Source organism: Oryctolagus cuniculus, chromosome 14 (genome assembly GCF_964237555.1).
Source record: "Oryctolagus cuniculus chromosome 14, mOryCun1.1, whole genome shotgun sequence".
In the NCBI taxonomy this organism is placed as follows: domain Eukaryota; kingdom Metazoa; phylum Chordata; class Mammalia; order Lagomorpha; family Leporidae; genus Oryctolagus; species Oryctolagus cuniculus.
Window position 1 is genome coordinate 19031415 of NC_091445.1, and position 22041 is coordinate 19053455.

The 22041-nt window shown below is 44.4% G+C and overlaps 1 protein-coding gene across 1 annotated transcript in view; it reads right to left on the reverse strand.

Moving 5' to 3' along the window:
• Positions 1-22041, reverse strand: part of PCSK1 (proprotein convertase subtilisin/kexin type 1) — a 47249-nt gene that overhangs the window by 18777 nt on the left and 6431 nt on the right. Inside the window, exons 3-9 of the mRNA XM_051853986.2 lie at positions 20997-21107; positions 19069-19215; positions 17712-17788; positions 11707-11795; positions 8754-8926; positions 7420-7632; positions 4963-5063 (exon numbers count right to left, since the gene is read on the reverse strand). Coding sequence (XP_051709946.1) covers positions 4963-5063; positions 7420-7632; positions 8754-8926; positions 11707-11795; positions 17712-17788; positions 19069-19215; positions 20997-21107 — 911 coding nt within the window. The remainder of the gene's footprint in view (positions 1-4962; positions 5064-7419; positions 7633-8753; positions 8927-11706; positions 11796-17711; positions 17789-19068; positions 19216-20996; positions 21108-22041) is intronic.

Here is a 22041-nt window from a genome sequence, read left to right on the forward strand (position 1 = left end):
AAGTTCAGAAAACTGTCCAGTTGAGAAGGCACATCTCAATAATCTCTATGTACTTTGGCAGGAAAGCCATAAATGTTAAGATAAATTATGTCCATCTTAGTGATGAACTGAATCAAAATGAAGGCAATTAAATTTTTATGCTATGCACTAGGGAGATCTTAGACTCATAACATCTCTTAAATCATGAACATTGTCAGGATCTAGAAGAACCTCCAACCATTCCCCCAGAAAAATGTCATTCTCATCAGCAATTCTGCATTTAATTACAAAGAGATTCATCATGGATCCCTTTGAGTTTACCCATGTATTCAATAGCAGTGGAGCCCTGCTTTAGAAATTGTCCACTAAGGGGCCGGTGCCGTGGCTCAATAGGCTAATCCTCCGCCTGCGGTGCTGGCACGCTGGGTTCTAGTCCTGGTCGGGGCTCCAGATTCTGTCCCGGTTGCCCCTCTTCCAGACCAGCCCTCTGCTATGGCCCGGGAGTGCAGTGGAGGATGGCCCAAGTGCTTGGGCCCTGCACCCCATGGGAGACCAGGAGAGGCACCTGGCTCCAGGCTTCGGATCAGCGTGGTGCGCCGGCCATGGCGGCCATTGGAGGGTGAACCAACGGCAAAGGAAGACCTTTCTCTCTGTCTCTCTCTCTCTCACTGTCCACTCTGTCAAAAAAAAAAAAAAAAAAGAAAGAAAAAAAGAAAAGAAAAAAAGAAAAAAGAAAAAAAAAAGAAAAGAAAAGAAAAAAGAAATTGTCCACTGAGGGCTAATGAGGTTAATGAGGCTAGATCATTGTTGGATCATTTTCTCCTTGTATAGAAAAAAGACTTTTTTGGGCCAGCATTCTGGCATAGCTGGTAAGGCCACCACTTGCCATGCCAGTGTCCCATATGGGCACCAGTTCAAGTCCTGGTTGCTCCATTTCTGATCTGGATCCCTGCTAATGTGCCTGGGAAAGCAGCAGAAGACAGTTTAAGTGCTTGGACCCATGTACCCACGTGAGATACCCAGAAGAGGCTCCTTGTTCCTGTTTTCGGCCTGGTCCAGCCCTGGCCATTGCAACCATTTGGGGAGTAAAGCAGTAAATGGAAGATCAATCTCTCTCCCTCTCTCCTCTCCCTCTCTCTCCCTCTCTCATCTCCCTCTCTCTCCCTCTCTCCCTCTCTCCTTTTCCCTCTCCCTCTCTTTCTCTCTAACTCTGCCTTTAAAATAAAGACTTTTTTTAAGAAAAGGAAAAGAATTTTTCAAGTTGTAGAAATCAGAGGTTATACTTTTAAAATTGTAGTTCATAGGTGAAATTAACATTACATCTATTCAGCCAGATGGCTATGTCTACATATTGGTCACTAGACAAGTTTAGGGTAGGCCTGGCTGGTTATAGTTGCATGTATCCTGCATTGAATCCAGAAGAAAGGCTCTTGACCTAAAATTTAAGGATGACATTAAGAGCTCCCTGGAGTTAACGGTTTGTATCCTAAGATCATAAGCTTTGTAAGCCTATTTCATAGGGTCCTGCGCCTCAGAGGACCCCATTTGTTTCTGGCCCAGACCCCTCAACACCAATCAGAACAACCCATGATGGATTATCTGTACAAGAGCACGTCAAAAAATTGGTGGGAAATGGAGTTAAAATGTAAGTTCATTTGAGTGCGAAACAATTTTGGAATTTATATAGAGAGGACTCTTCAAAAGGTTCCCAGAAAATGTATATTGTGAATATACTAGGCATGGATTTAAAAAATTTTTGCAAAAGAATCAACTTTTCTTGAAATTTCATCTCGCCACCTGTTTTTGAAGTACCCTCATATATGCTGACATCTTCAATTTCAAATCCATGAATCTCATAAAGGAAAGGGGTTTGAAAAAAGTTGGGTTGACCCTTTCATTTTACTGATGGAGACTGAGCCCTCACATGTGAATTGACGTGCCTGAGGCCACACAGCCAGTGATCCAGCGAGCACCTGCAACCGGGTGGCTCTCTGTGGTTTTCACTGCCTCGATTGTTTCTTCCTGAAGCTGTTTGGGATCAGCCGATGGCAGCCTTATCTTATGTTCAGAGATTTGGTCCTCTGTCCATCCCCTTCCTCCTACCAGTGAACTCAGGTTCTGGACTGGGCTCTTTTGTTCTGCCCAAGATCTATTTCTGATTAAGCTCCTGATTTGCTTCTTCCCTTTCCATACCTCTTGCCAAGTGGGTAGACTCATGGTAAGAGCCTTGCTAGACCTGTCTTGCTTAGCCACTGAGACGACCTCATAGCTGGGATTCCCAGGACTAAACCCCACCTCCCCAGGAAGCCCCAGGGTTCCTAGAGCTATGCTGGACTCTCCTGGGCATTTCCAGTTATGGCAAAAACCAAGATGTTCCACCTGTGTGCTATTGTGAACATCTGTAATCTACTGAAGGCCACTCGAGGGGACTGCTTTGTCCTGTCTCCATAGTATATGGACCTTATTCTAGAGCAGCTCCTTCTTAGGGAGCATAATTCTGATTTACAAATGTAATTGCTTCTTTCATTATGCTGCCACATGAGCTGAGTTGACATTTAAAGATTTGCTGTCATCACACTTCATAAACTTGGAATGAAGGCTGATAAAAATCTCTGGCTGTGTAGTGTTGGTTAAATTCTCCCCCTTATATTAGGTATTGGACTATTGGGTAACTATTATAAGGAAAATATTGTTGCTAAATCCCTTTCTAAAATAAATTCCAGGGGGGGAATGTTGAATTTAAATATGAAAGTACTGCAAAAAGTAGGGAATGGGATTAAAAGATAAGTAGGTTTTGGTGCAAAAAAGCTTTGAAATCCAGGGGCAGATGTTTGGGTTAGCAATTAAGATGTTGGCTAACATAGCCATATCCCACATTGTGGTCCCTGGGTTTGATTCCCAGTTCTACCTTTGATTCCAGTTTCCTGATAATGCAGACCCTGGGAGGCAGCAGGTGATGGCTCAAGTAATTAGGCTCCTGCTATGCACATGGGAATGAGTTCCCAACTTGTGATTTCAACCCAGCTAGCCCTGGCTCTCTGTAGGCATCGGGAGAGTACACCAATGGATAGGAGTTCTCTCTGTATCTCTGCATGTCTCTACCTCTAAAGATAAATGAGGGGCTGGAGCTGTGGCGCAGTAGGTTTATCCTCTGCCTGCGGCGCTGGCATCCCATATGGGCACCGGTTCTAGTCCTGGCTGCTCCCCTTCTGATCCAACTCTCTGCTATGGTCTGGGAAGGCAGTGGAAGATGGCCCAAGTCCTTGGCCCCCTGCACCCACGTGGGAGACCCAGAAGAAGCCCCTGGTTCCTGGCTTCGGATCAGCACAGCTCTGGCCATTGTGGCCATCTGGAGAGTGAACCAGCAGATGGAAGACTTTTCTGTCTCTCCCTCTCACTGTCTGTAACTCTACCTCTCAAATAAAATAAATAAAACCTTAAAAAAAAGATAGATGAAATCTTTAAAAACAATTTTGAGATCCAGGGAGAGGAATGATCTTCAGAAAATTCATAGAAAACACATACTATGAAAAAGATATATATGAATTTCACTATTTTGGGGGCACAAAATTAAACTTATCTTTTAACTCCATCTTTCCAAGAATTTTGGGACATATCCTTTGTATGATAAAGAAATCATAAAGAAATATATACAAAGAATGGTTAATTTGGGGTTGTGAAGTTTCTTTGTTGGCATAAAAAAACAAAGCAAGAAACCTTAAAGTGACAGAGTGATCAACATAACTACATACGTATTAACTCCATCACATTAAACATTACCTACGAAGGAAATTCAAGGTAAATATCAACCTGATAGAGCAGGGATGGCTTTTCTGAACCAAGGCTATAAAACACAAGCAGGGTCATAAAGAAGCAATCTCAAATGACAGAAAGTATGGAGCTTCATTAATAATGATATACAAACATATTAAAATGAGATGCCATTTCACCTATCCAAATTGCAAACATTTAAAAATAGTTTGGGCAAGAGTTCTTTTGGAAACTGGAAACTGAGCTAGGAGACATCTTCAAAAACTTACAGGCAAAGTCCGTATTAGGGAAAAAAAACTTATGGGTTTCAAAATTTTTTGCACCAAAATAATTTTATTTGATTCCTTTTTTTTTTAACAGACTTTTTGAAAGGCCCTCATATATTCCTGTTGGAATATAAAATGGTATAGTGTTTCAAGATAGCAACTTAACAACATATATCAAAATCATGAGAACTCAACTGCTCTCTGGTCCATAAATTCTAGTTCTGGGTGTTTGTCCTTAAGACTTTAGCAGAGGTGACAACCAGTATTTATGACCAAGGTGTTCATGCATGATTGGATGACTCTTATGAAATTTGCATTTATGCCGTGGCAAACAATGCACGAAAAAATTAAAATCTTGTCTTTAATCCGTATGTCCCCTGACTCAGTGCTAACAGCTCAAGTATGAACTTCAGGTAACAGGGTTGTGGGAGTGGGGGGGTTATTCTGTAATATTTTTTGCTTCTAATGCTACTCATAGGAAATCATTTGGATAAAATCCCATCAGGTGGGAATAAACAGGAGTGAGAGGGCCTAAGCGGGGAGAACATTGGGCGGTGTGTGTGTGTGTGTTTAAAGGTGAATATGAACCTGAAAAATATGTTTAACATATTATAGAGTGAGTGTGTGTGTGTGTGTGTGTGTGTGTTTAAAGGTGAATGTGAACCTGAAAAATACGTTTAACATATTATAGAGTGAGTAAAAAGAATATGTATATTAAGGTCCAGATTTTGTAAGATGTGTGTGTCTGTGAGTAAAACATCTACACTGAGATATTAACAAATCTTATCTCAAAGTGGCAGAAGAGAGTTTATTTTTATTATGTTTTGTGACTTTCTAAAATTTGCGCTGTAACCTTGGATCCAGAAAGCAACCTGCGTTATTAAGAAAGAAGAAGAAAAGGAAACGCCATCTTAGCAAAGCTAATTTGGCACTTCCTGGGCCTTACTTTGCTTCCAGGGCCAGAGCGAAGATGCCAGCAGCCAGGGGTGCAGAGGCCGAGGTGCCCGTGTGGGTCTCAGTGCAGTCATTGTGCAGGTCCGCGCTGGTCTGGGTGCAGCAGGAACAGAGAGAGAGAAAGAGGCAGGGACAGGTGAGAGGGGGAGCCAGGAGCACAGAGCTTACTGAGGGCTACATCTGCTCTGACCAGGAAACAGCTGATTCCATTCCCTACTTCCTCCTCTAACCCACAGGCGGATGTTTGCCATCTGCTGATATTCTCATTCGTTCTCCTTTGCATGCAACTTGTCTATAATTCTGGCAGCAAGATGCCTTTTCTGGGGATGAAGTACTCCCACTATGAATATTTTCTCTTCTGAGATTCCCAAACGAAATGCTGTCTATAAAAAAGGAACAGTCTCGAAATCACGGTGACTCACACTGGCCCATTAATCATCCGGGCCATTGTGTTTGGTCTGGCACATTCAGAAATTCTGCCTCACCCAAAATTCCCCTTGGCCTTCGGGCTGCCGTGTGACGGCCTCTTCAGCACCAGGGTAGGAAGCCGTCCTGCTCTCAGCCACTTGAACCTGCTGCACCAAGTTTCCACTCACAGTTGACTGCTTTTGACACCTGGGAGAGTCAGCGTCCACATTTGCGGCCTGATGGGAAGTGTGGCTTCGTAAAATGCAAAGCGGGCTGGAGTCAATCCTGCCTTTGAGTTTCAGAACTACTCCATGGTAGATGTGTGCCACGGGCAAGACACTTGGTTTCCCCTTCTGCAAAACGAGATCTGTGTGTCCTGACTCACATGTGGTGGCTTACATGAGATCCTGACTAGGACCGCATTTCTTGCACAATACCATTGCATGTAAGGCATTGCCGAGGCTAACTCGAGGATAACAAGGAGGTTGCCGAAACGAAGGGGAAGAAACAAGTTATCTTCCAATCTGTCTTCCTTGAGCACACGGCCGTGCTGGCTGAGCAGGTAGCGAGGCCAAAGACTCCTAACCAGATTCCCTTCCAGGCTGCAGCGTTTTAGTTTTTAGCTAGAGATTGCGATGTGTGGGAGAGAGGTGTAAAAAAAATAATTTGTTCTATTATCACCTCCTTTGGCTTCCTGTTTAGAGCTGCTGAATTTCCCAAGTTATGGTGGCTCTGCTCCTTGGAGGGCTGCGGAAGTGAGGCTGCCCTTTTACCTGTTGACGCACTTGAGCCCCCAGAGATGACACAGCTGGGGAAGATGAGGTTTGCGTAAGAGGAAAACTATGATACTACCGCTGTGGCAAGCAGCATCCACCGGCTGTCTCTCCCAGGGCTGGCTCCTGCTTTGGTGCAAGGGAGCGAGCCCCAGTGAGAGACAGTCCATACAGTGGGGTGCGAGATGAGCTAAAGGCAGCTCTGAGCACCCCGGGCAATGGCAAGAGCCAGGGGCTCGGCACACACATGGGCAGGTGTCTGTCATGCCCCTTTCAGAAGCTGTAAACTACACCAGGTAGAGCCCTTGGGTAGAAGAGCGCTGTCCACTCCTCGAAAGTGGAAGAGAGGGACCCGAGAGGTAGGCCAGTGCTTTTGCGTTGAAACCGGAGCTTCGCTGCCTGAATGAGCTTGCACAGATAGGCAGAGCTGCAGGAAGGGATCCTGGATGAAGACAATGGTGCTGGGATGTCGGGAGTGGCAAGTTTGCACCCATTCCCAGGTCGTGACTATGGGATCCTGTTGAGATTTAGGTCTCCATCCTGCCAGCTCTTGGGTCCTATGTCCAGAGTTAAATAGGAGGCTTTCAATGTTTAAATCAAAAGGGCCTCTCTCTCTGTTCTCCAAGCCCACTGGGGCCCTCATTGTCACACCCTTGAAGGGAAATCTGATCATTGCTCTTGGCAGTCAGACTCACGGACAGAGGCTCAGGAAACAAGCATGGGCTACAGGGGCTCTGAGCATAGTAACCCAGGGAGCTGCTTTCCCAGAAGAGCGGGGTTAACCTCCAGGAGAACTGAGACTGTTATTTTCCTGTGGCTGCCTGTTCCTGGGAGACAGAGCTGAGATAGACTATGTATTTTTATCATCTGCCAAAGGGCAAGTCAGACTCTAGCCTTGCTATTAAGGGATCAGCCAGCACAGGGCGATAAAGCCCCCTCCAACCCTGAAATCTCCTTCAAGACAGTTTCCAGGGAGGCCCGAGAAAAGACATTTGGAGGCTCGCCTGTACATAATGACAGGGTTGCTGGCTTTATAAATGACAGGGAAGGCAGATCATCTTGGCAGAAGTGTCATCATCCCTGGAGAGCAAACATCCCAGCACACGCCCCGTCTTTCACGTGAGCAAGCAGCGTCTTCCCACCCGAAACATCGAGTGTAAGCAGATCAACCTTTGCCCAAGGTCACGTAGGAGCATCCTTCCCAACGACGCAAGGCATGCACCTGCTCCCGGGAGGAGGGAGGGAGTTGTTAGACAAAAGCAACCTACGATTCGCTGGTCGGTGTAGTCCCCACTGCTGTACGAGGTGGCCAGCGTGGAGGAGCACTTCTCGGCGTACCAGGGGGACAGGCCTTGCTGGGAGGCACTGCTGATGGAGATGGTGTAGATGCTGTCAGTGTAGCCATCACAGTCACAGTTGTCCCCCTGCCGGCCGCCGTTCCCCGAGGCCCAGACGAAGATGGAGCCCTTCCCTTGTCTCCCCTAGAGGAGGAGACAGAACACGCAACATCTCTTATCATACACCTGGGTCACTGTCAAAGTACAATACCATCCCACCCCCGCTGCAAAGTCCACGTGGGACGTTCTCAGATGCTATGATCAGGGCCTCAAGGAACAGTGCTAGGAATCTCGCGAGACCATAGCTGACATCCCTAGACCCAGCCCTGTCCTTCCTCATCACTGGGGGTGGGGCTGAGCCAGCTCTTTTTTCTCTTTCTTTTCATTATTATGCAGATTCATAATCTAGCCTTTAGCACTGGCTCATTATTTTTTCACTCTTCTCTTGGCTCTTGTCACTAAGCCTGAATCTTCCAACATCCTCTCTTTCTGCGTGAAAATCTTCTGGCTGGCTGATAGAATGACAAAATCAGACATTATTCAGATCTGCCTTGCAGCTGCATTAAAAGGGACTCTTCAATTGAATGGAACTCGTCAAGGCTACCCGTTCTGGGAGCTTTCAATGGGTGCCCTCTGAAGTTTCTACTTTGGCTGCCTCCTGTGGAGTGCAAGACCTTGGAATCCGAGCAAGAGCAACAAGCAACACAACCAGTCACGTGCAGAGTGCAAGGTGCACGCTGCTGTATTTGAGAAGGCATTTTCAGAGCATCTGAAAGCAGTCTGGGCCATAGTTTACCTAGTTTCAAAACCCACCAGCCGCAGGAAAATAAATGAGCAAGGAGCAAGACATATGCAGAGGTCATTATCAAGTCAATATCCCCAAAGTTAGCATTATCAAGTCAATATCCCTAAAGTTAGCATTATCAAGTCAGTATCCCCAAAGTTAGCATTATCAAGTCAATATCCCCAAAGTTAGCATTATCAAGTCAGTATCCCTAAAGTTAGCATTATCAAGTCAATATCCCCAGAGTTAGCATTATCTAGTCAGTATCCCCAAAGTTAGCTCAAGGTCAGACCCAAACAGGAGAAATTCCCTTAACCCTTAGCTTCCATCTCTCTGAAGAATGATTGGGCCATCTAAATGCATTTAAAATTGTAAAAGGGCTTTGTCAAGAAATTCACAACCACCTGTCTCCGTAACTACCCTCCTCATATCCAGAAAGTCAGGTTTTTCACCTCTTATGGGTCAGTGTGAAGCATCTCACCTGTTTGACACCATATTCAAAAGCTTTCTGGGCTAGTCGGCCAGGCCCCTCCACGGTTTTCCCATCATCATTAGGGCCCCAGCTTGCACTGTAAATGTCCACGTGTCCAGGGTTGAATCCAATGGAACTGGCCTCAATGGCATCAGTCACAATGCCGTCCAGCATTCTTATGCCTGAGCAGCAAAACACACACACAGCAACACGGCCATGTCAATATGTACTTGTAGAAAAGCACAAAGCTCTTTATAGCCATATTTTTTAAGAGTCAAAAACAAGGTAATTACTGGATGTCCCCTAATGCCTACCCAGCTACTAACAGCTCAGAAGGAAGGGACAACTCCTTGTCCCCATACACTTCCTTGTCTGCCACTCCGGAGGTGAGACTGTGTGTGCACTATGCAGGCAGCTGTGTCCCCAGCTGTGTCAAAGCTCTGTCTCCCATCATACCCCTGTGGTTGAAGGGAAGTTGTATCTTTGGACAAGAAGAGGCGGCCATGGTTGCTGTCAATTACATTCCCCAGCTCCCTCTGCCACCCCAGCAAAGTGACCTTCGGACCCCTCAGACAGGCCCCCATCAGTCTGAGTGCTTGTGGTTCTACCACGAATGGCTGCAGCCCAGTTTTTGCCACACAAAGGACACCGGACGGGAAACTGCAGCTTGCAAAGATCCGTCCACAAAAGGAAAGTTAGCAGGGAGAGAACTCTTGTTTCTAAGCACTGATTAAAAATAACCCCAAGGCCATCCTTTTATGTGTTTGCAAAGAAACATTTTCAAGGAGCATGCTTCTTTTTCTTCTGAATAGCTTCAAGGATAAAATCCTGCCAAGACTTTCCCTCCTGAGGGGGTGTCATGTCGCATGGGGAGATGGAAAACGTGGCCGCTCTTGGCTGTTCCAACAGCCTGGCGCCCATTATCGGGCGCAGGGAGGCAAAAGCAATTTGGAGGTACAAGCAGGTACCTTATTATTCCTGGCTTCGGGCTTACAGTGCAGTGGTGTGCACAGCCTGTGGTTTTTCAAATGATTATTTACTATGGAGCAGAGGCAAAAGAACATGCCATTGACGTGATCAGCCCAAGTCATATTTGTGAAAATAGAAAGTTGTTTAAAACTGCATTTGGAAGAAAAGTCAGACAACTCTTCTACTTAGTAGCTATGTGACTGTGGGCAAGCCCCTTAACCTCTCTGAGCCTCGGCCTCTTCAACTGTAACGTGATGATATTAGCAGCTCATGGGCATGGATGACCTCCTACAGAGTCATCATTATACAAGGCCTCACGTGTATGAACGCACCTGTCCTTACAACAGCTGTGTGAGGTGGATGTTGTCATTCTTGTTTTACAGGTACAGCAGCTGAGGCCAGACAGGCGTGTGACTTGTTCAAGGTCACACAGTTTGAAATTGGGAAGCTAGGATTTGGATTTTAGAAATGAGGCACCCTCATCTATCTCGTTAACTACCATCCCATACTGATGCCTATAATGTGTTGTATGGTAAGTGGTTGTCATGCATTAGGTAACTAATAGATGAAAATTATCATTTTAAAAATACATCAAAGGGTGAAGTAATTTAAAAATTCAGTAGGTCTAGAATCAGAAGTCTTGGGCATCACTATATTTTGTTAACTTTAAGACAAATGCTTGTGATTTTCTTTTTATAAAATTAAGGAATCAGATGACTCTCTCACAGGCTGTAGCTGTTTAGTTCATCAGGACTTCAGAGAATTCTCTTTCTAGTTGATTGCATAATTTGTGCTTCTGCCTCTATTTTTCTTAAAATTAGCACAGTGCTTTGAAGATGCCAGTGACAAAGCAATCAGGAATGATACTTAAAAATCTGGGAGTCTCCTGTACCAACAGAAACTTGTTGTATATGTCTGGGTATGTATTTATTGGGTTTCTGAAAAGGAACCCACGACAAAATTCAAGGCACCTTTATGTAGGCATTAATGGAGTATGCTCTACAATCGATGTTTTTGTGGTTGTAGTTTTTGAAAGCCAAACTAAACTGAGTTTATAGCAGACTGGTGAAAGCCTGCTGGTAGAAACAGCGGGGAGAAACACTCGCTTCTCTGATAGCCCCTTCGGAGGAAAGCGCTCTGAAGCCCCTGACCCTTCTCCATGGGAACATGAGCTGCGTCAGTGACTCCTCCTGACCCTCCACAGGGCTCAGCCAAATGAAGGCACCAACAGGAGGTTCTGGATTCCTCTCTGGCTGCAAGCAGCTCTGTTGATGTATGCAAGGCCACAGTCCCTGTCCAGTGGCTCTCTCCCGTGGCCACAGCTTTCTCCCCTCATTTTTCGCTGGTCTCTCCTTCCCCTTGCTCCGTAAGACCTAAAGCTGTGAACATCTGCCTACATTCATTAGCCCTGTAGTCCTTGGAAATGGCATCTTTATTAAAGTTACCTGCAGTTACCCAAATGGCACTAACCATGTGTTTTCCTATATGGACTCTGACCAAAACAACTAGCGATACCACATCCCCATTACAAAGATAATCTTTGGGTACTTAGTGTAACAAGTATTTTTTTTTTTGAAGTTCTTCTTTACTATGAAGTTAAGAACTACAGAAATGAGAGGCAGGGAAAGTCTTTGCCTAAATTTATCTTCTCCTTCTGTTCCCTTAGCAAGCCCTCAGGAACAAACCCTTCTAAACCAGAACATGGGGAAAATTAGATTTTGTTCAAATGCTACCCAACATTTCCATGTTTGCCCCCTGCAAAGTTGTATGGACTCTATTCAGCTCTCCATTTTCCAGGAATCCAGATCTATTGATCTGGTTGCAAATCACATTCATGTCCTACAGCAAATTTTGTATGGAACCCATTTCTTCCTCTGGTTGTTGAAAGAAAGGTATTCTTCCCACTCTCTGCCCCATTTCCAAGAGTGATGCAAGCTTCAGATTGCAGTGCTGAATGATAGGAACCCCCCCCCCCATACACACATACACTTACCTCCGACCCTGGAGTTGTATGCAACTCCCACTCCACACTTGTGATTGTTGGCTTGCATGGCAATCTCTCCTGCACACCTGGTCCCATGTCTAGTGAAGAAGAAATGAAAGAATCACATGACAGAAACAAGGGAAAGAATCTGGGCCTGAATGCGTGGTCCATGGATATGTGAACTTTTCATTCACCTCGCGGCTGGTTTTCTTCCTGTTAGCATTAGATGAAGTTTATGTTCCTATGAGGGACATGGGTTCTAAAGCCAAATTACATGAATTCACACTCTGGTTTCTGTCACTAAAGAGTGGCATGACCTTGGCTAAGTTACCTGGTCTCACAGGGTTGTTGAGAAGACCATAGGAGACAGGGTGTGTAGAGTACTGAGGACAGTGCCTGATGTACAGTAAGCACCAGGAAGTGTGAGCCATTGACACTATTATGAGAACTCTGACACTCAGGAGTAGTTCCCCCCAACCCCCTCTGCCCACACAAAATATGGCTCTGCTTCATTCTTTTGCATAGAGGTGATTCTTCACTTTTCTCCCTAGTGGCTGCCTTGGATTAGGCTATCCTGGCCCAGCCCTAGCAGGGTATGACAGAACCCAGGCCCTTTTGAAGTCTTCCTCCTCTCCTTTACCCATATACACCACACTGAAATGTCGGAGGAGTTCCTGCAACCAAGAAGAGCTGGAGATTTTCACAACACACCACAGACTAATTGACAATCAAGATGCTCCTACAACTCTGACCGAGAGCAAAGTCTGACCCTGAGCAAAATGGGCATGCACAGGCAGAGAGGATAATTGATGCTTTCAATATCAGTTCCCACCACTAATACCTCAATTCTGAATTCTGTGGGTGATAGCTGGCTTTTCTCGCCACCATCCTGACCCAAGAGGACCCATACATCAAGAGCACATCCATGTGAAGGCATCTCTTTCATGGCTTTGTTCCACTGTGGAAACACCTGAGAGTGGGGTGAAGGCTCTTGGTGGCCTGGCAGAGCTGTTGGCCGGATACAGCTCTGGCCAACATAAAGGAAAACGACGACCTAAAGAAAAAGAGGGGAAGGGCTAGCTCTGAACAACTTCTCCAGCCAGCCAACTACTTTCAGATGCTACCTGCCTGGCTGCCTTCTGACTCAGCCTGGAATGGGATATAAACCACCTACCTTGGCTGGACCACCCAAAGTCATTCCTCTTAGCTTAGCCTTCTTTCCTGGAACACCAAAGATGACTTCCCGGTTCCTCCCACTGCATGTGTTCCTGCTCCTTCATGTTACTATTGGGTGGGAATCCTTAGCCAGAACAGCAGCAGGATTTTTAGTTCAAGATCTTTCCTGATGTGGCAGGCATCTGCTTCTTTGAGGTTTGCTAGCATTTTTCCCCTTTTGGCAAGTGGCCCTCTCTGACTCCTTAGGATTCTGGCAAGCCTGGGGCCCCCTCCTCTCAAGAATGTTCAAGATTTCACGCAGATTCTAGGAAAGAGAACCATAGTCTTTCCTGGGAACCTTGAGCTTATTTAAGTTCCAAGGAGCCATGTGGCGCTTGTTGTCAGGCAAGATTCTATTGAGAATGAAGCCAAGTAGGGGTGAGGCGCCTAGGAGGTACAGAGTGAGTGATTGGTGCCCTAAGGACATTTGAGTACAGCTATTGGATCTTGAGTACTATTGAGGACTATTGGATCTTGCAATACCTGAAACTAGAGTACCCCTTAAATGGAAGTTTTTTATTAATCCCCATTTTGCTTACTCTTTGAGTTACGATTTTTTTCTCTAGCAGAAGCTGTCCAGGCCCAAACACCCATTCTCTGAAAATGTGTGCAAATCTGAACACAGGAAGGCATCTCAGGCTTTGTTGATGAATTGGCGCCGTCTGCCTTTGAGGGAGACATTCAGTTGTCATCCTCACAGAAATGTCCTTCCAGAAGTCAGCATTGCCCATGTTTCCATTTACCCAGGATGAGACACAGGGCCCAGGTAGCAAAAGGAGCCAGAGCAAGTCTCCATCCTGAGCCAACAGATTCAGCCCACTGACAACGCCATGAGCATTGCGCCTCTGAAAGATGATGCAAGGTGGCGCCACATTATTTCCCCTATGTCCTGGGGACTGGCTCTTTTCTAGGCAAAGTTGCAGTAAGACCACAATATAGATACGGGTGTTGCCCACCCCCGTTCCTAGATCTCCTCACTTCCCTCCTGCATACACTGAGAAAAGGGAAGACCTTACCAAAGTGTGCCTCTTTCCTTCCTTCTAGACCTGCAGCTGCTAGACCTCTTTGGAGGCCAGCCATTGAGATGAAAAAACCCTCTATGATCTCAGAACAATGGCAGTAACTGGCATTTAAACAAATTGATTAAAAAAACTTATTCCACAAGATAAAGACTACTATTATTCTGGGGAAAATATCCTTATCACACATGTTATTTAGCTAGAAAAATAATCGGTAATTGGTGTTGAAATACTGACTATAGATCCAGGCCTGCTTAATCATCAGAGCTACCTGCACTTTCATGATTTTATTTAGTGATTCCTCTTTTGATTTGCAGAGGAGCAAATGCAGCCTCTATTAGTCTCATTTACATAGTAATAAAGAACTGTTGTAGAAGAGATAGCTTGGAGAGATAAAAACCCTTGAAATTGGGAGATAATAGGCCTCCAATTGCTAGAAAGGCTAACAAAATGGGACCATTCATCTTCAAAACCTAAGGGATTTATGTCTGACAACATGCTAGATTGGCAACTCTATTTTTTTATGATATCTTTTGAAAAATGATAGGGATGCTACCTTTTTTGTCGATAGACAAGAAAACCCTGAGAGATAGTTGTTCACTGTGTCATTTTCAAGTAGCAGTTTCTGACCTAGCTCAGAAAATTGATTTGTCTCTGCTTCTATTCCTAACGGATGATATTATTCTTGTCATGACTTCCCACTGACAGAAGGTCTCATTCCGTGGTTGCTGAATGAGAAGCCCTGATCAGCATTATCATCCTCATCACTGTCATTGTCTTCATCATCATCCCAGCAAACACCTTTTTAAGGGACCAGGTGGTGCCCAGGTTCATATATGTAAACACAGTTAATCCCCATAATCACCCAATTAAGTGTATATCCCTTATTAAAATTGATAAAAACCTAGGTACAAAGAGTTAAACAATTTGCTTAGGGTCACTCAACTAGGATTTGATCAAAGTCTGGCTCCCAAATCTGTGCTCTTAGCTGTTGGTTTTTTTTTTTTCAATATATATTTTTTTATTTAGTAAATATAAATTTCCGAAGTACAGTTTATGGATTACAATGCCCCCCCATAATTTCCCTCCCACTCACACCCCCCCATCTCCCGTTCCCTCTCCCATTCCATTCACATCAAGATTCATTTTCAATTATCTTTATATACAGAAGATTGATTTAGTATATATTAAGTAAAGATTTCATCAGTTTGCACCCACACAGAAACACAAAGTGTAAAATACTGTTTCAGTACTAGTTGTAGCATTACTTCACATTGGACAACACATTAAGGACAGATCCCACATGAGAAGTAAGTACACAGTGATTCCTGTTGTTGACTTAACAATTTGACACTCTTGTTTATGGCGTCAGTAATCTCCCTAGGCTCTAGTCATGAGTTGCCAAGGCTATGGAAGCCTTTTGAGTTTGCCAACTTCGATCTTATTCCGACAGGGTCATAGTCAAAGTGGAAGTTCTCTCCTCCCTTTAGAGAAAGGTACCTCCTTCTTTGATGGCCCTGTTCTTTCCACTGGGATCTCACTCCCAGAGATCTTTCATTTAGGTCTTCTTTTTTTTTTTCCAGATTGTTTTGGCTTTCCATGCCTAAAATACTCTCATGGGCTCTTCAGCCATATCCAAATGCCTTAAGGGCTGATTCTGAGGCCAGAGTGCTATTTAGGACAGATGTCCTTAATAGGACATATTTAGGACAGATGTCCTAAATAGCTGTTGGGTTTTGCTATATTAACGCCATACTATGTGGAACGTCAGAGTTTTCAGGTAGACAGTAAATACCATTACATGGGGGCCTACAGCTCCCTGTGCTGAGGGAAATGTGGCTGTTATAATACCAGGTTGTGAGAGTCCCTCTTTAAGGGAAGAGGAAAGAGGGAGGCCTGAGTCACCCTTCTCAGGGCTAGAGAAACTCAGAATGATCGTTTCACCAAGTGTGCACCTGCTGTGAAGCCATGACACAAGTTTTCACCCACATTGGTTCCTGAGGCCAGACCAGGATCTGCACAGGAAGGGGACTGACACATCCATCCAGGTCTCCTTAGCTGTACCTGTGTGGAACAAGCAGAGCTCCCCCTAAGTCTTAGCAAAAGGGGTGGAATGAAAGTTATTTTTATTCCATTCTAAGAAAGGTACCAATTTCTTCCATGGACTGGCCATCTACTTCCTTAGTAAGTTTCCCTTTAACAATGTAGGGAGCAGGAGTCTTGTCACTCATTTTAAGTGACAATAAAAAAAAAAATAGAGGCAGTGAGAGGCAAGTGATTTGCCCAAGGTCATCTTGTATACTGGCCATGGACAAAGCCCTGACTATAGCCAGGCTAGCATCATAAGGCTGTGCTCCAAAAGTAGATTTCCTCCTGGTCCTGCACTGTTCTGATTCAGAAAGACAGCTCAGGGTCTGGGGACCCTGCTCTGCCTTGGTGAAATACTCCCACTTTCTTCCAAGGGCGTGCCTGTTGGTGGATTCTATTGTATTGTCACTGAGCTAGTCTAACATCTAAAGTGTGCTTGTAGTTAATGCCTTTGCCCAAACCCTCAGAGCAACAAGTGGTACTAAAAGAAGTCTCCATCTAAGGAGGAAATATACACCCCAAAGTTGAGACCAAGATGTGTGCCCCAGCCTCCCTTCCTGGAGTTCACTGGCCTTCTGGAAGGAGGGAACCATCCAAAGAAAGGAAGAATTTCAGGTCAATATTCATGCCCCATCTACATGGGGGTTCTGAGAGGGAATAAAGGACAGGGGTGGTGGTGGGATGTGGTTGGAGGTGGGGGAAGGCCTGACTGATACAAATTAGGTGCCAATCCAGAGAGAAAAGGGCAACACTGGATGTGCCATCTACCAAAAACACAGTTACTTTGCTGTTGACACCCCTACTTGTAGCAGCAAGGCCAACTTTTGGCCTTGACTTTGATCTATCCTTGTGCAAGTCTCTTGGGTGCAGAGAATGAAGGGGAAAGTTGATTGTCCCCTTGAAGTCTATGAGAGATACCAGTCTGAGCAAAGATGAGCTCTCCTTTGAGGCTGTGTGTGTACACAGTGAGGTTTCTTTGGGGCTGGAAGAGGTAAAAAGCCTCTTGATCTGGGTCTTTCCTTGGTCACTGTGGCTCATGGCCTCCCTTGTCACCCCGTGACTGCCATAGAGAGATTGTTAATCTAGGGGTCAGGTGCAGGTGCTGTCGTCTTTCTCTTCTCTTTGGCTTCACATGCAGCAGGAACTCTGGAGGAGGCTTCTAACAGGTTCCACATCCTGTAGGCTGTTCTGGGCTTGGCCAGGTCTCAGCTGCACTTCTGCCAGGTACTTGGCCACGCCCTTCTCGGTGCCTGGGTCAGAGTGGCTGTAGCCACCATGGAAAGTTGTAGGGATTTGCTAATACGTATTTCTTCATGTATATTTATCTTCATGACTGACACCAAATACCTTGCTATTAGTAAAAGGTTCTTAGAGGAATTGGGGGCAAACTCAAAATTTGTCCACTTTATGTCCCCACCATTCCTTCTAAAGGTACAGTTATTCAGTAACATTTGAGGTGAGAATTTCATGATATAAGAAGTTTAATTAAACTATGGTTCTGTAAACCAAAAGGAATATAAAAATAGAAGCTATCTTTGGTTTCTGTTTCAAAAGCAACAAAATACCATGGTATGGATGGGGTGCATTACTATTTTCTGAGAGCTGGAATGTACACCCAATTTATAATATAATTTTCTCCAACAAGATAAAAGCATTTTAGAGCACTTTATTCCCCCAAAGGCATTTACTCACTTGTTCTCATTTGTGGGATCATATCGGGGAAATGGATCGTGGTCATTATCGTTAAAATCATAGCTAGCCTCTGGATCCTAAAGAGACAACAAAAGTAACACTGTAGCACCATTTTTATAAAGGTAGCACATCCCAGGCCTTCTACCCCTCCCTTTCCATCCTGGCCACCGGCTCAAAAGCCTGTATTTTGGAGCTTCTGGCCTAGGAACTGAATATTTATTGAATATTTATTACACCACAAACCAAGCAGCTACAATGAAGATGGCAACATGAGCCAGCCTACAGTTCTCAAGGAATTCTAGCAGACTGCAGCTCCTGGACTGCACTAGAAACTCAGCCATGTTTTTCAGATGAGAAAGATGAAGCCCAGAGAAGCTGAGTGGCTCCACTGAGGCAGCAGAGCTAATTAGTGACCCTCTGGTGCTTAAGTCTCTTTGACTACAGGTGCAAAGTCATGGTTGTGGGGTGGGGCTCAGGGCCCTGATGGGCTCCTTCAGTCTCCCCAGGAACATGATATAAGCATGTGATTTCATGAAAGAGAGTGTGCCTGAACGGCAAGACAAGCTTCCAGGACCTACCCCCTTCTCCACCAGCTTGCTGCCCCTCAGCTTCTCCCACACAGGAATTCTGAGACCACTGCTGCTCCTGCTCCTTACGTCCCAGTAGCTCCTGCCTTCCACCCTTTGCTATGCTTTCTCATCTCTTATTTTCCTTCACTCTTTATCCTGGAGTTATGACTGCAGGGACACTGGATGGGTGGAAAGGGTGAAAAACAAGGGACAGTCTTAAGGATGAACTGTCCACTACTCCAGTCTGAAGACCTAAGATACACTATGGAGTTTGCGTTATATTACGAACCTCATGAACAATTAAGCAAATAGTTTTCATTCATTCATTCATTCATTTTTTCATTTCAAGTAAACTTTTCTTTCTCAGCTTGGCATTTTTTTCGTTGTGTGGCATTCACACTGACTTTTTATGGAAGGAATCATATTCACATAACTTCACAATGTCAAGGAAACTGACTCTAATGGATGTGAGGAGGAAGACTGAGAAAATGATTTTTCTTTGGGCTTGATTTGATTGGCTCAAGGCCCCCCAAACACTGAGTGGCTCAGAGTCTGAATAGTTGTTAATAATAAAGGTACCTCCACTCCTCCCACCACACATACTTTCATACAATACTTGGCCCCGCTGAGTTCTTCCAATGACCCTTGGTATAAAACAAGTTCAGAAGCTGGACAGAGGCTAAGGGGAGGAGCAAAGAGCAGCACCTTCCTTGAAGAGAAAAAAGCCCCAACTGTATGTCTGCATAGACAGCTACCTAAGTTGTAGTTATGGGAGGCCCCAGACTCACGTAATTGGCATAAATGTCTGTGTGGTTCCACTCCAGGCCATCATCCAGTACAGTGATAACAACTCCTTTACCCGTGATGCCTTTTTGCCAAACAGGTATCACATGAAGATCCAGCTTGGGCAGGGCTGCAGTCATCCTAGTGTCTTGCTGATTAAGAAAAACAAAGAAGAATTGGTAAAATAATGATCTTCTTGCTACAAATTGGGAACTTAAGCTCCAACATGGAGACACATCTTTCTTTTTCCTTGGGTCATTCTACTCTTTAAAAGATGGCAATGAGATGCAATTAAAAAAAAAAAAAGTAGAAGGTAGGACCAAATGAATCATCAGAGCTCTGTTCTTCTTCCAATATTCTAATAGAAAATCTCTTGGAAGGATGAATCACCCTGGGTCGCTTCTCTTTGAAGCTTTGAAGAGGTTTGTCCATGAGTTTTTTTCATATTAATGTGATTGAGTTCCTCATTGGCTGATGAGTTACTTGATGTCTTATGTTTCCATCTGCCCCCTGAGCTTATGTTGCCATACTGAACTCACATTCTGATGTCTGGGGCACAGTCACACATATATGTGTTATGGCTTTTCTTCATCTAGAAAGTGCAGAACCTGGAAGGCTCAGGAGACTGTGAATTCAACAGGAGTTGCAATCTAATTGTCTATTTCCAAGTATGAGTGATTTAGGATCTATGAGAGGAGATCTGGGGATGTCTCTTCCAGACAACTTTTCTGAGAGTTAAAGTGTGAGGTGTTGAGTGGGAGAAGAGCTGGGCAGCAAGAGGACATGAATCTAAGCACACTTCCAGGAATGCAGGAGACCTACAGAGGAGGAGTGTCAGGTGCCTGGTGAAGGTGTCAATAAAAAATAAGTAACAGCCATCAAGTGTCAATGAATAGACTGCTCCTTGCTGATGCTCCTCAGAAAGAGGTGCAGGGGATGGGGGAAGGGAGAAAACAAGAATTTATCCAACTAGCATAGAGCTGAATCTCAGGGGTTGGGAACTACACTCAATGTATTAGCCAAAGCTACAGAAGAAGGTCTCTGTGTCATGTGCAGGTGCAATTATGGAGCATAGCTCTGGAGCCATGAATTATGACCCCTACTACTAGGGACCATGTGATTTTGGCGAATTGTTCAACTTGCCAGTGTCTCTGTTTCTTCATCTGTGAAATGGATATAGTAACTGAATCTAAACATAGGGTCATTGTGAGTAACAAATAAGTCAATTCATGTCAAACACCTAACAATGATATTTGGTATAGAGTAAATGCACAAAGGCAGGTGGAGAAGGCTCGTTTGCTACAATGACCAAGTGCTGCTTAGGTTACCAGAATGGCAAAAGGAACTTCTTCCCTTTTCCATGCATTATGCAACTAACGTATCTAAGCCTTTGCTTATGGTTGTCATGTGAAAATTGTGCAATATTCTCCACAACAAATACTTCTACTAACTTGTATTGCAACTGTAGAGGCTTAAGATTAAACAGAAGAGAGAAGAGCCTACAGGAAAGCACCAACACTAAGCAAGTCTAGACATTTCAAAGTAGACTTTCTTTGTATTCCTGCCTTCAGTCTCATTTGGAGATTCTCACCTATGGCACATAAGAACTGACATCCAGGGCCCTATCCACCAAATCAGTGATTTAGAGGGTTCTCAAGAGTAATTTTAACCAAAAGTGGGATTTTCGTTACTGGAATTGTCATTGGAATCTCTAGCATGGCAAGACATGATTCTTCCGTCCTTGTATCAGATTAGCATAAGAGGGCAAAATGATGACAACTCCTCCCTTCCTGGCAGGTGAAGATCTGTGTTTCAGATCCATGTACCTGGCAAGTCAGAAGATCCGCAGCCCTAATCTCCAGATAGCACTGGGTTTCTCATTACAACAAAACAACCCATTACATAGATGTAAGGCAGTCTTGGAGGTACTTACCAAGTACCACTGCTGGTTCCACATGGGATCATTGAAGAGGTTCAATGCAGAGTCTCCTAGAGCAGAACGTTTGCTTCTCTCTTTCTCATATTGTTGTTCAGCCCAGATCACCTACAAGGAGTATTATAGAAAGGAAATCACAAGTCCAAGAGCCATCTCTGTGGAATAATCTTTCCTCTATCTCCTGTGCTTTTCTCATCAGAATTCAGGCAGCTCCGTAATATTTTCATTTGACCATAGATCAAGCTGGCAGCTCAGTGAGAAGGGACTGCCCACTGGTGGGGAGGGAGCAGGGGCGAGCATTCCCTCTATTACAGTAAATTGTACCTTTAGGAAGGAGGAGATACAGTCAGAGAAGCAAAGATTCCCTCCAATTATTTACACTGTGGTTACACTGTAGGTGAAAATTTAGCATGCTTTCATCAGCAAATAGTCTGTAATACTCATTTTTATTTTTCTGTTGAAATTCCAGGACTCTGAAGCTGAAAATTTGTGCATTTTCATGGAATGAGTCAACAAGGTAAGAGAGTGTGGAGGCTGCCATGGTGGGGCTCTTACAGCTTAATTTCTTTCTTTACAAACGAAAGGTAGAAATTGCAAATGTAACTCAAGACAAGAATGGTGCTCTGACTTTGTGAATTTGAATCTTTGTGTTTTAAGCCTCTGCCTAAGAGTATTTATCATGAGAATCAGATCTGAGGTGATGAATGAGCATTATTGATCAGACACACTTGCTGTTAATTCAGTCTCATGTATTATGCAAAGAGATCTAACAATATGATAATTACCTGCCCCACATCTATAACGTAATCCTATTATGGAATGGAGGCCCTGGGAGACTGAGGGGCTGTATTGTGGTTATATTCATTGTGAAACAGTGTTTTGCTTTTATTTGGGGGGCAACATGACTATTATGTGGTAGGATTTTATAATATGAGAGTCCTTGTGAGTCAGATTCAAAATAAAAACAGTAAAATAATCTGTAACTAAAACTATCCACCAAGACTGTCCAGTATTTTCAATAAGAAAATATACTGCAAACCTG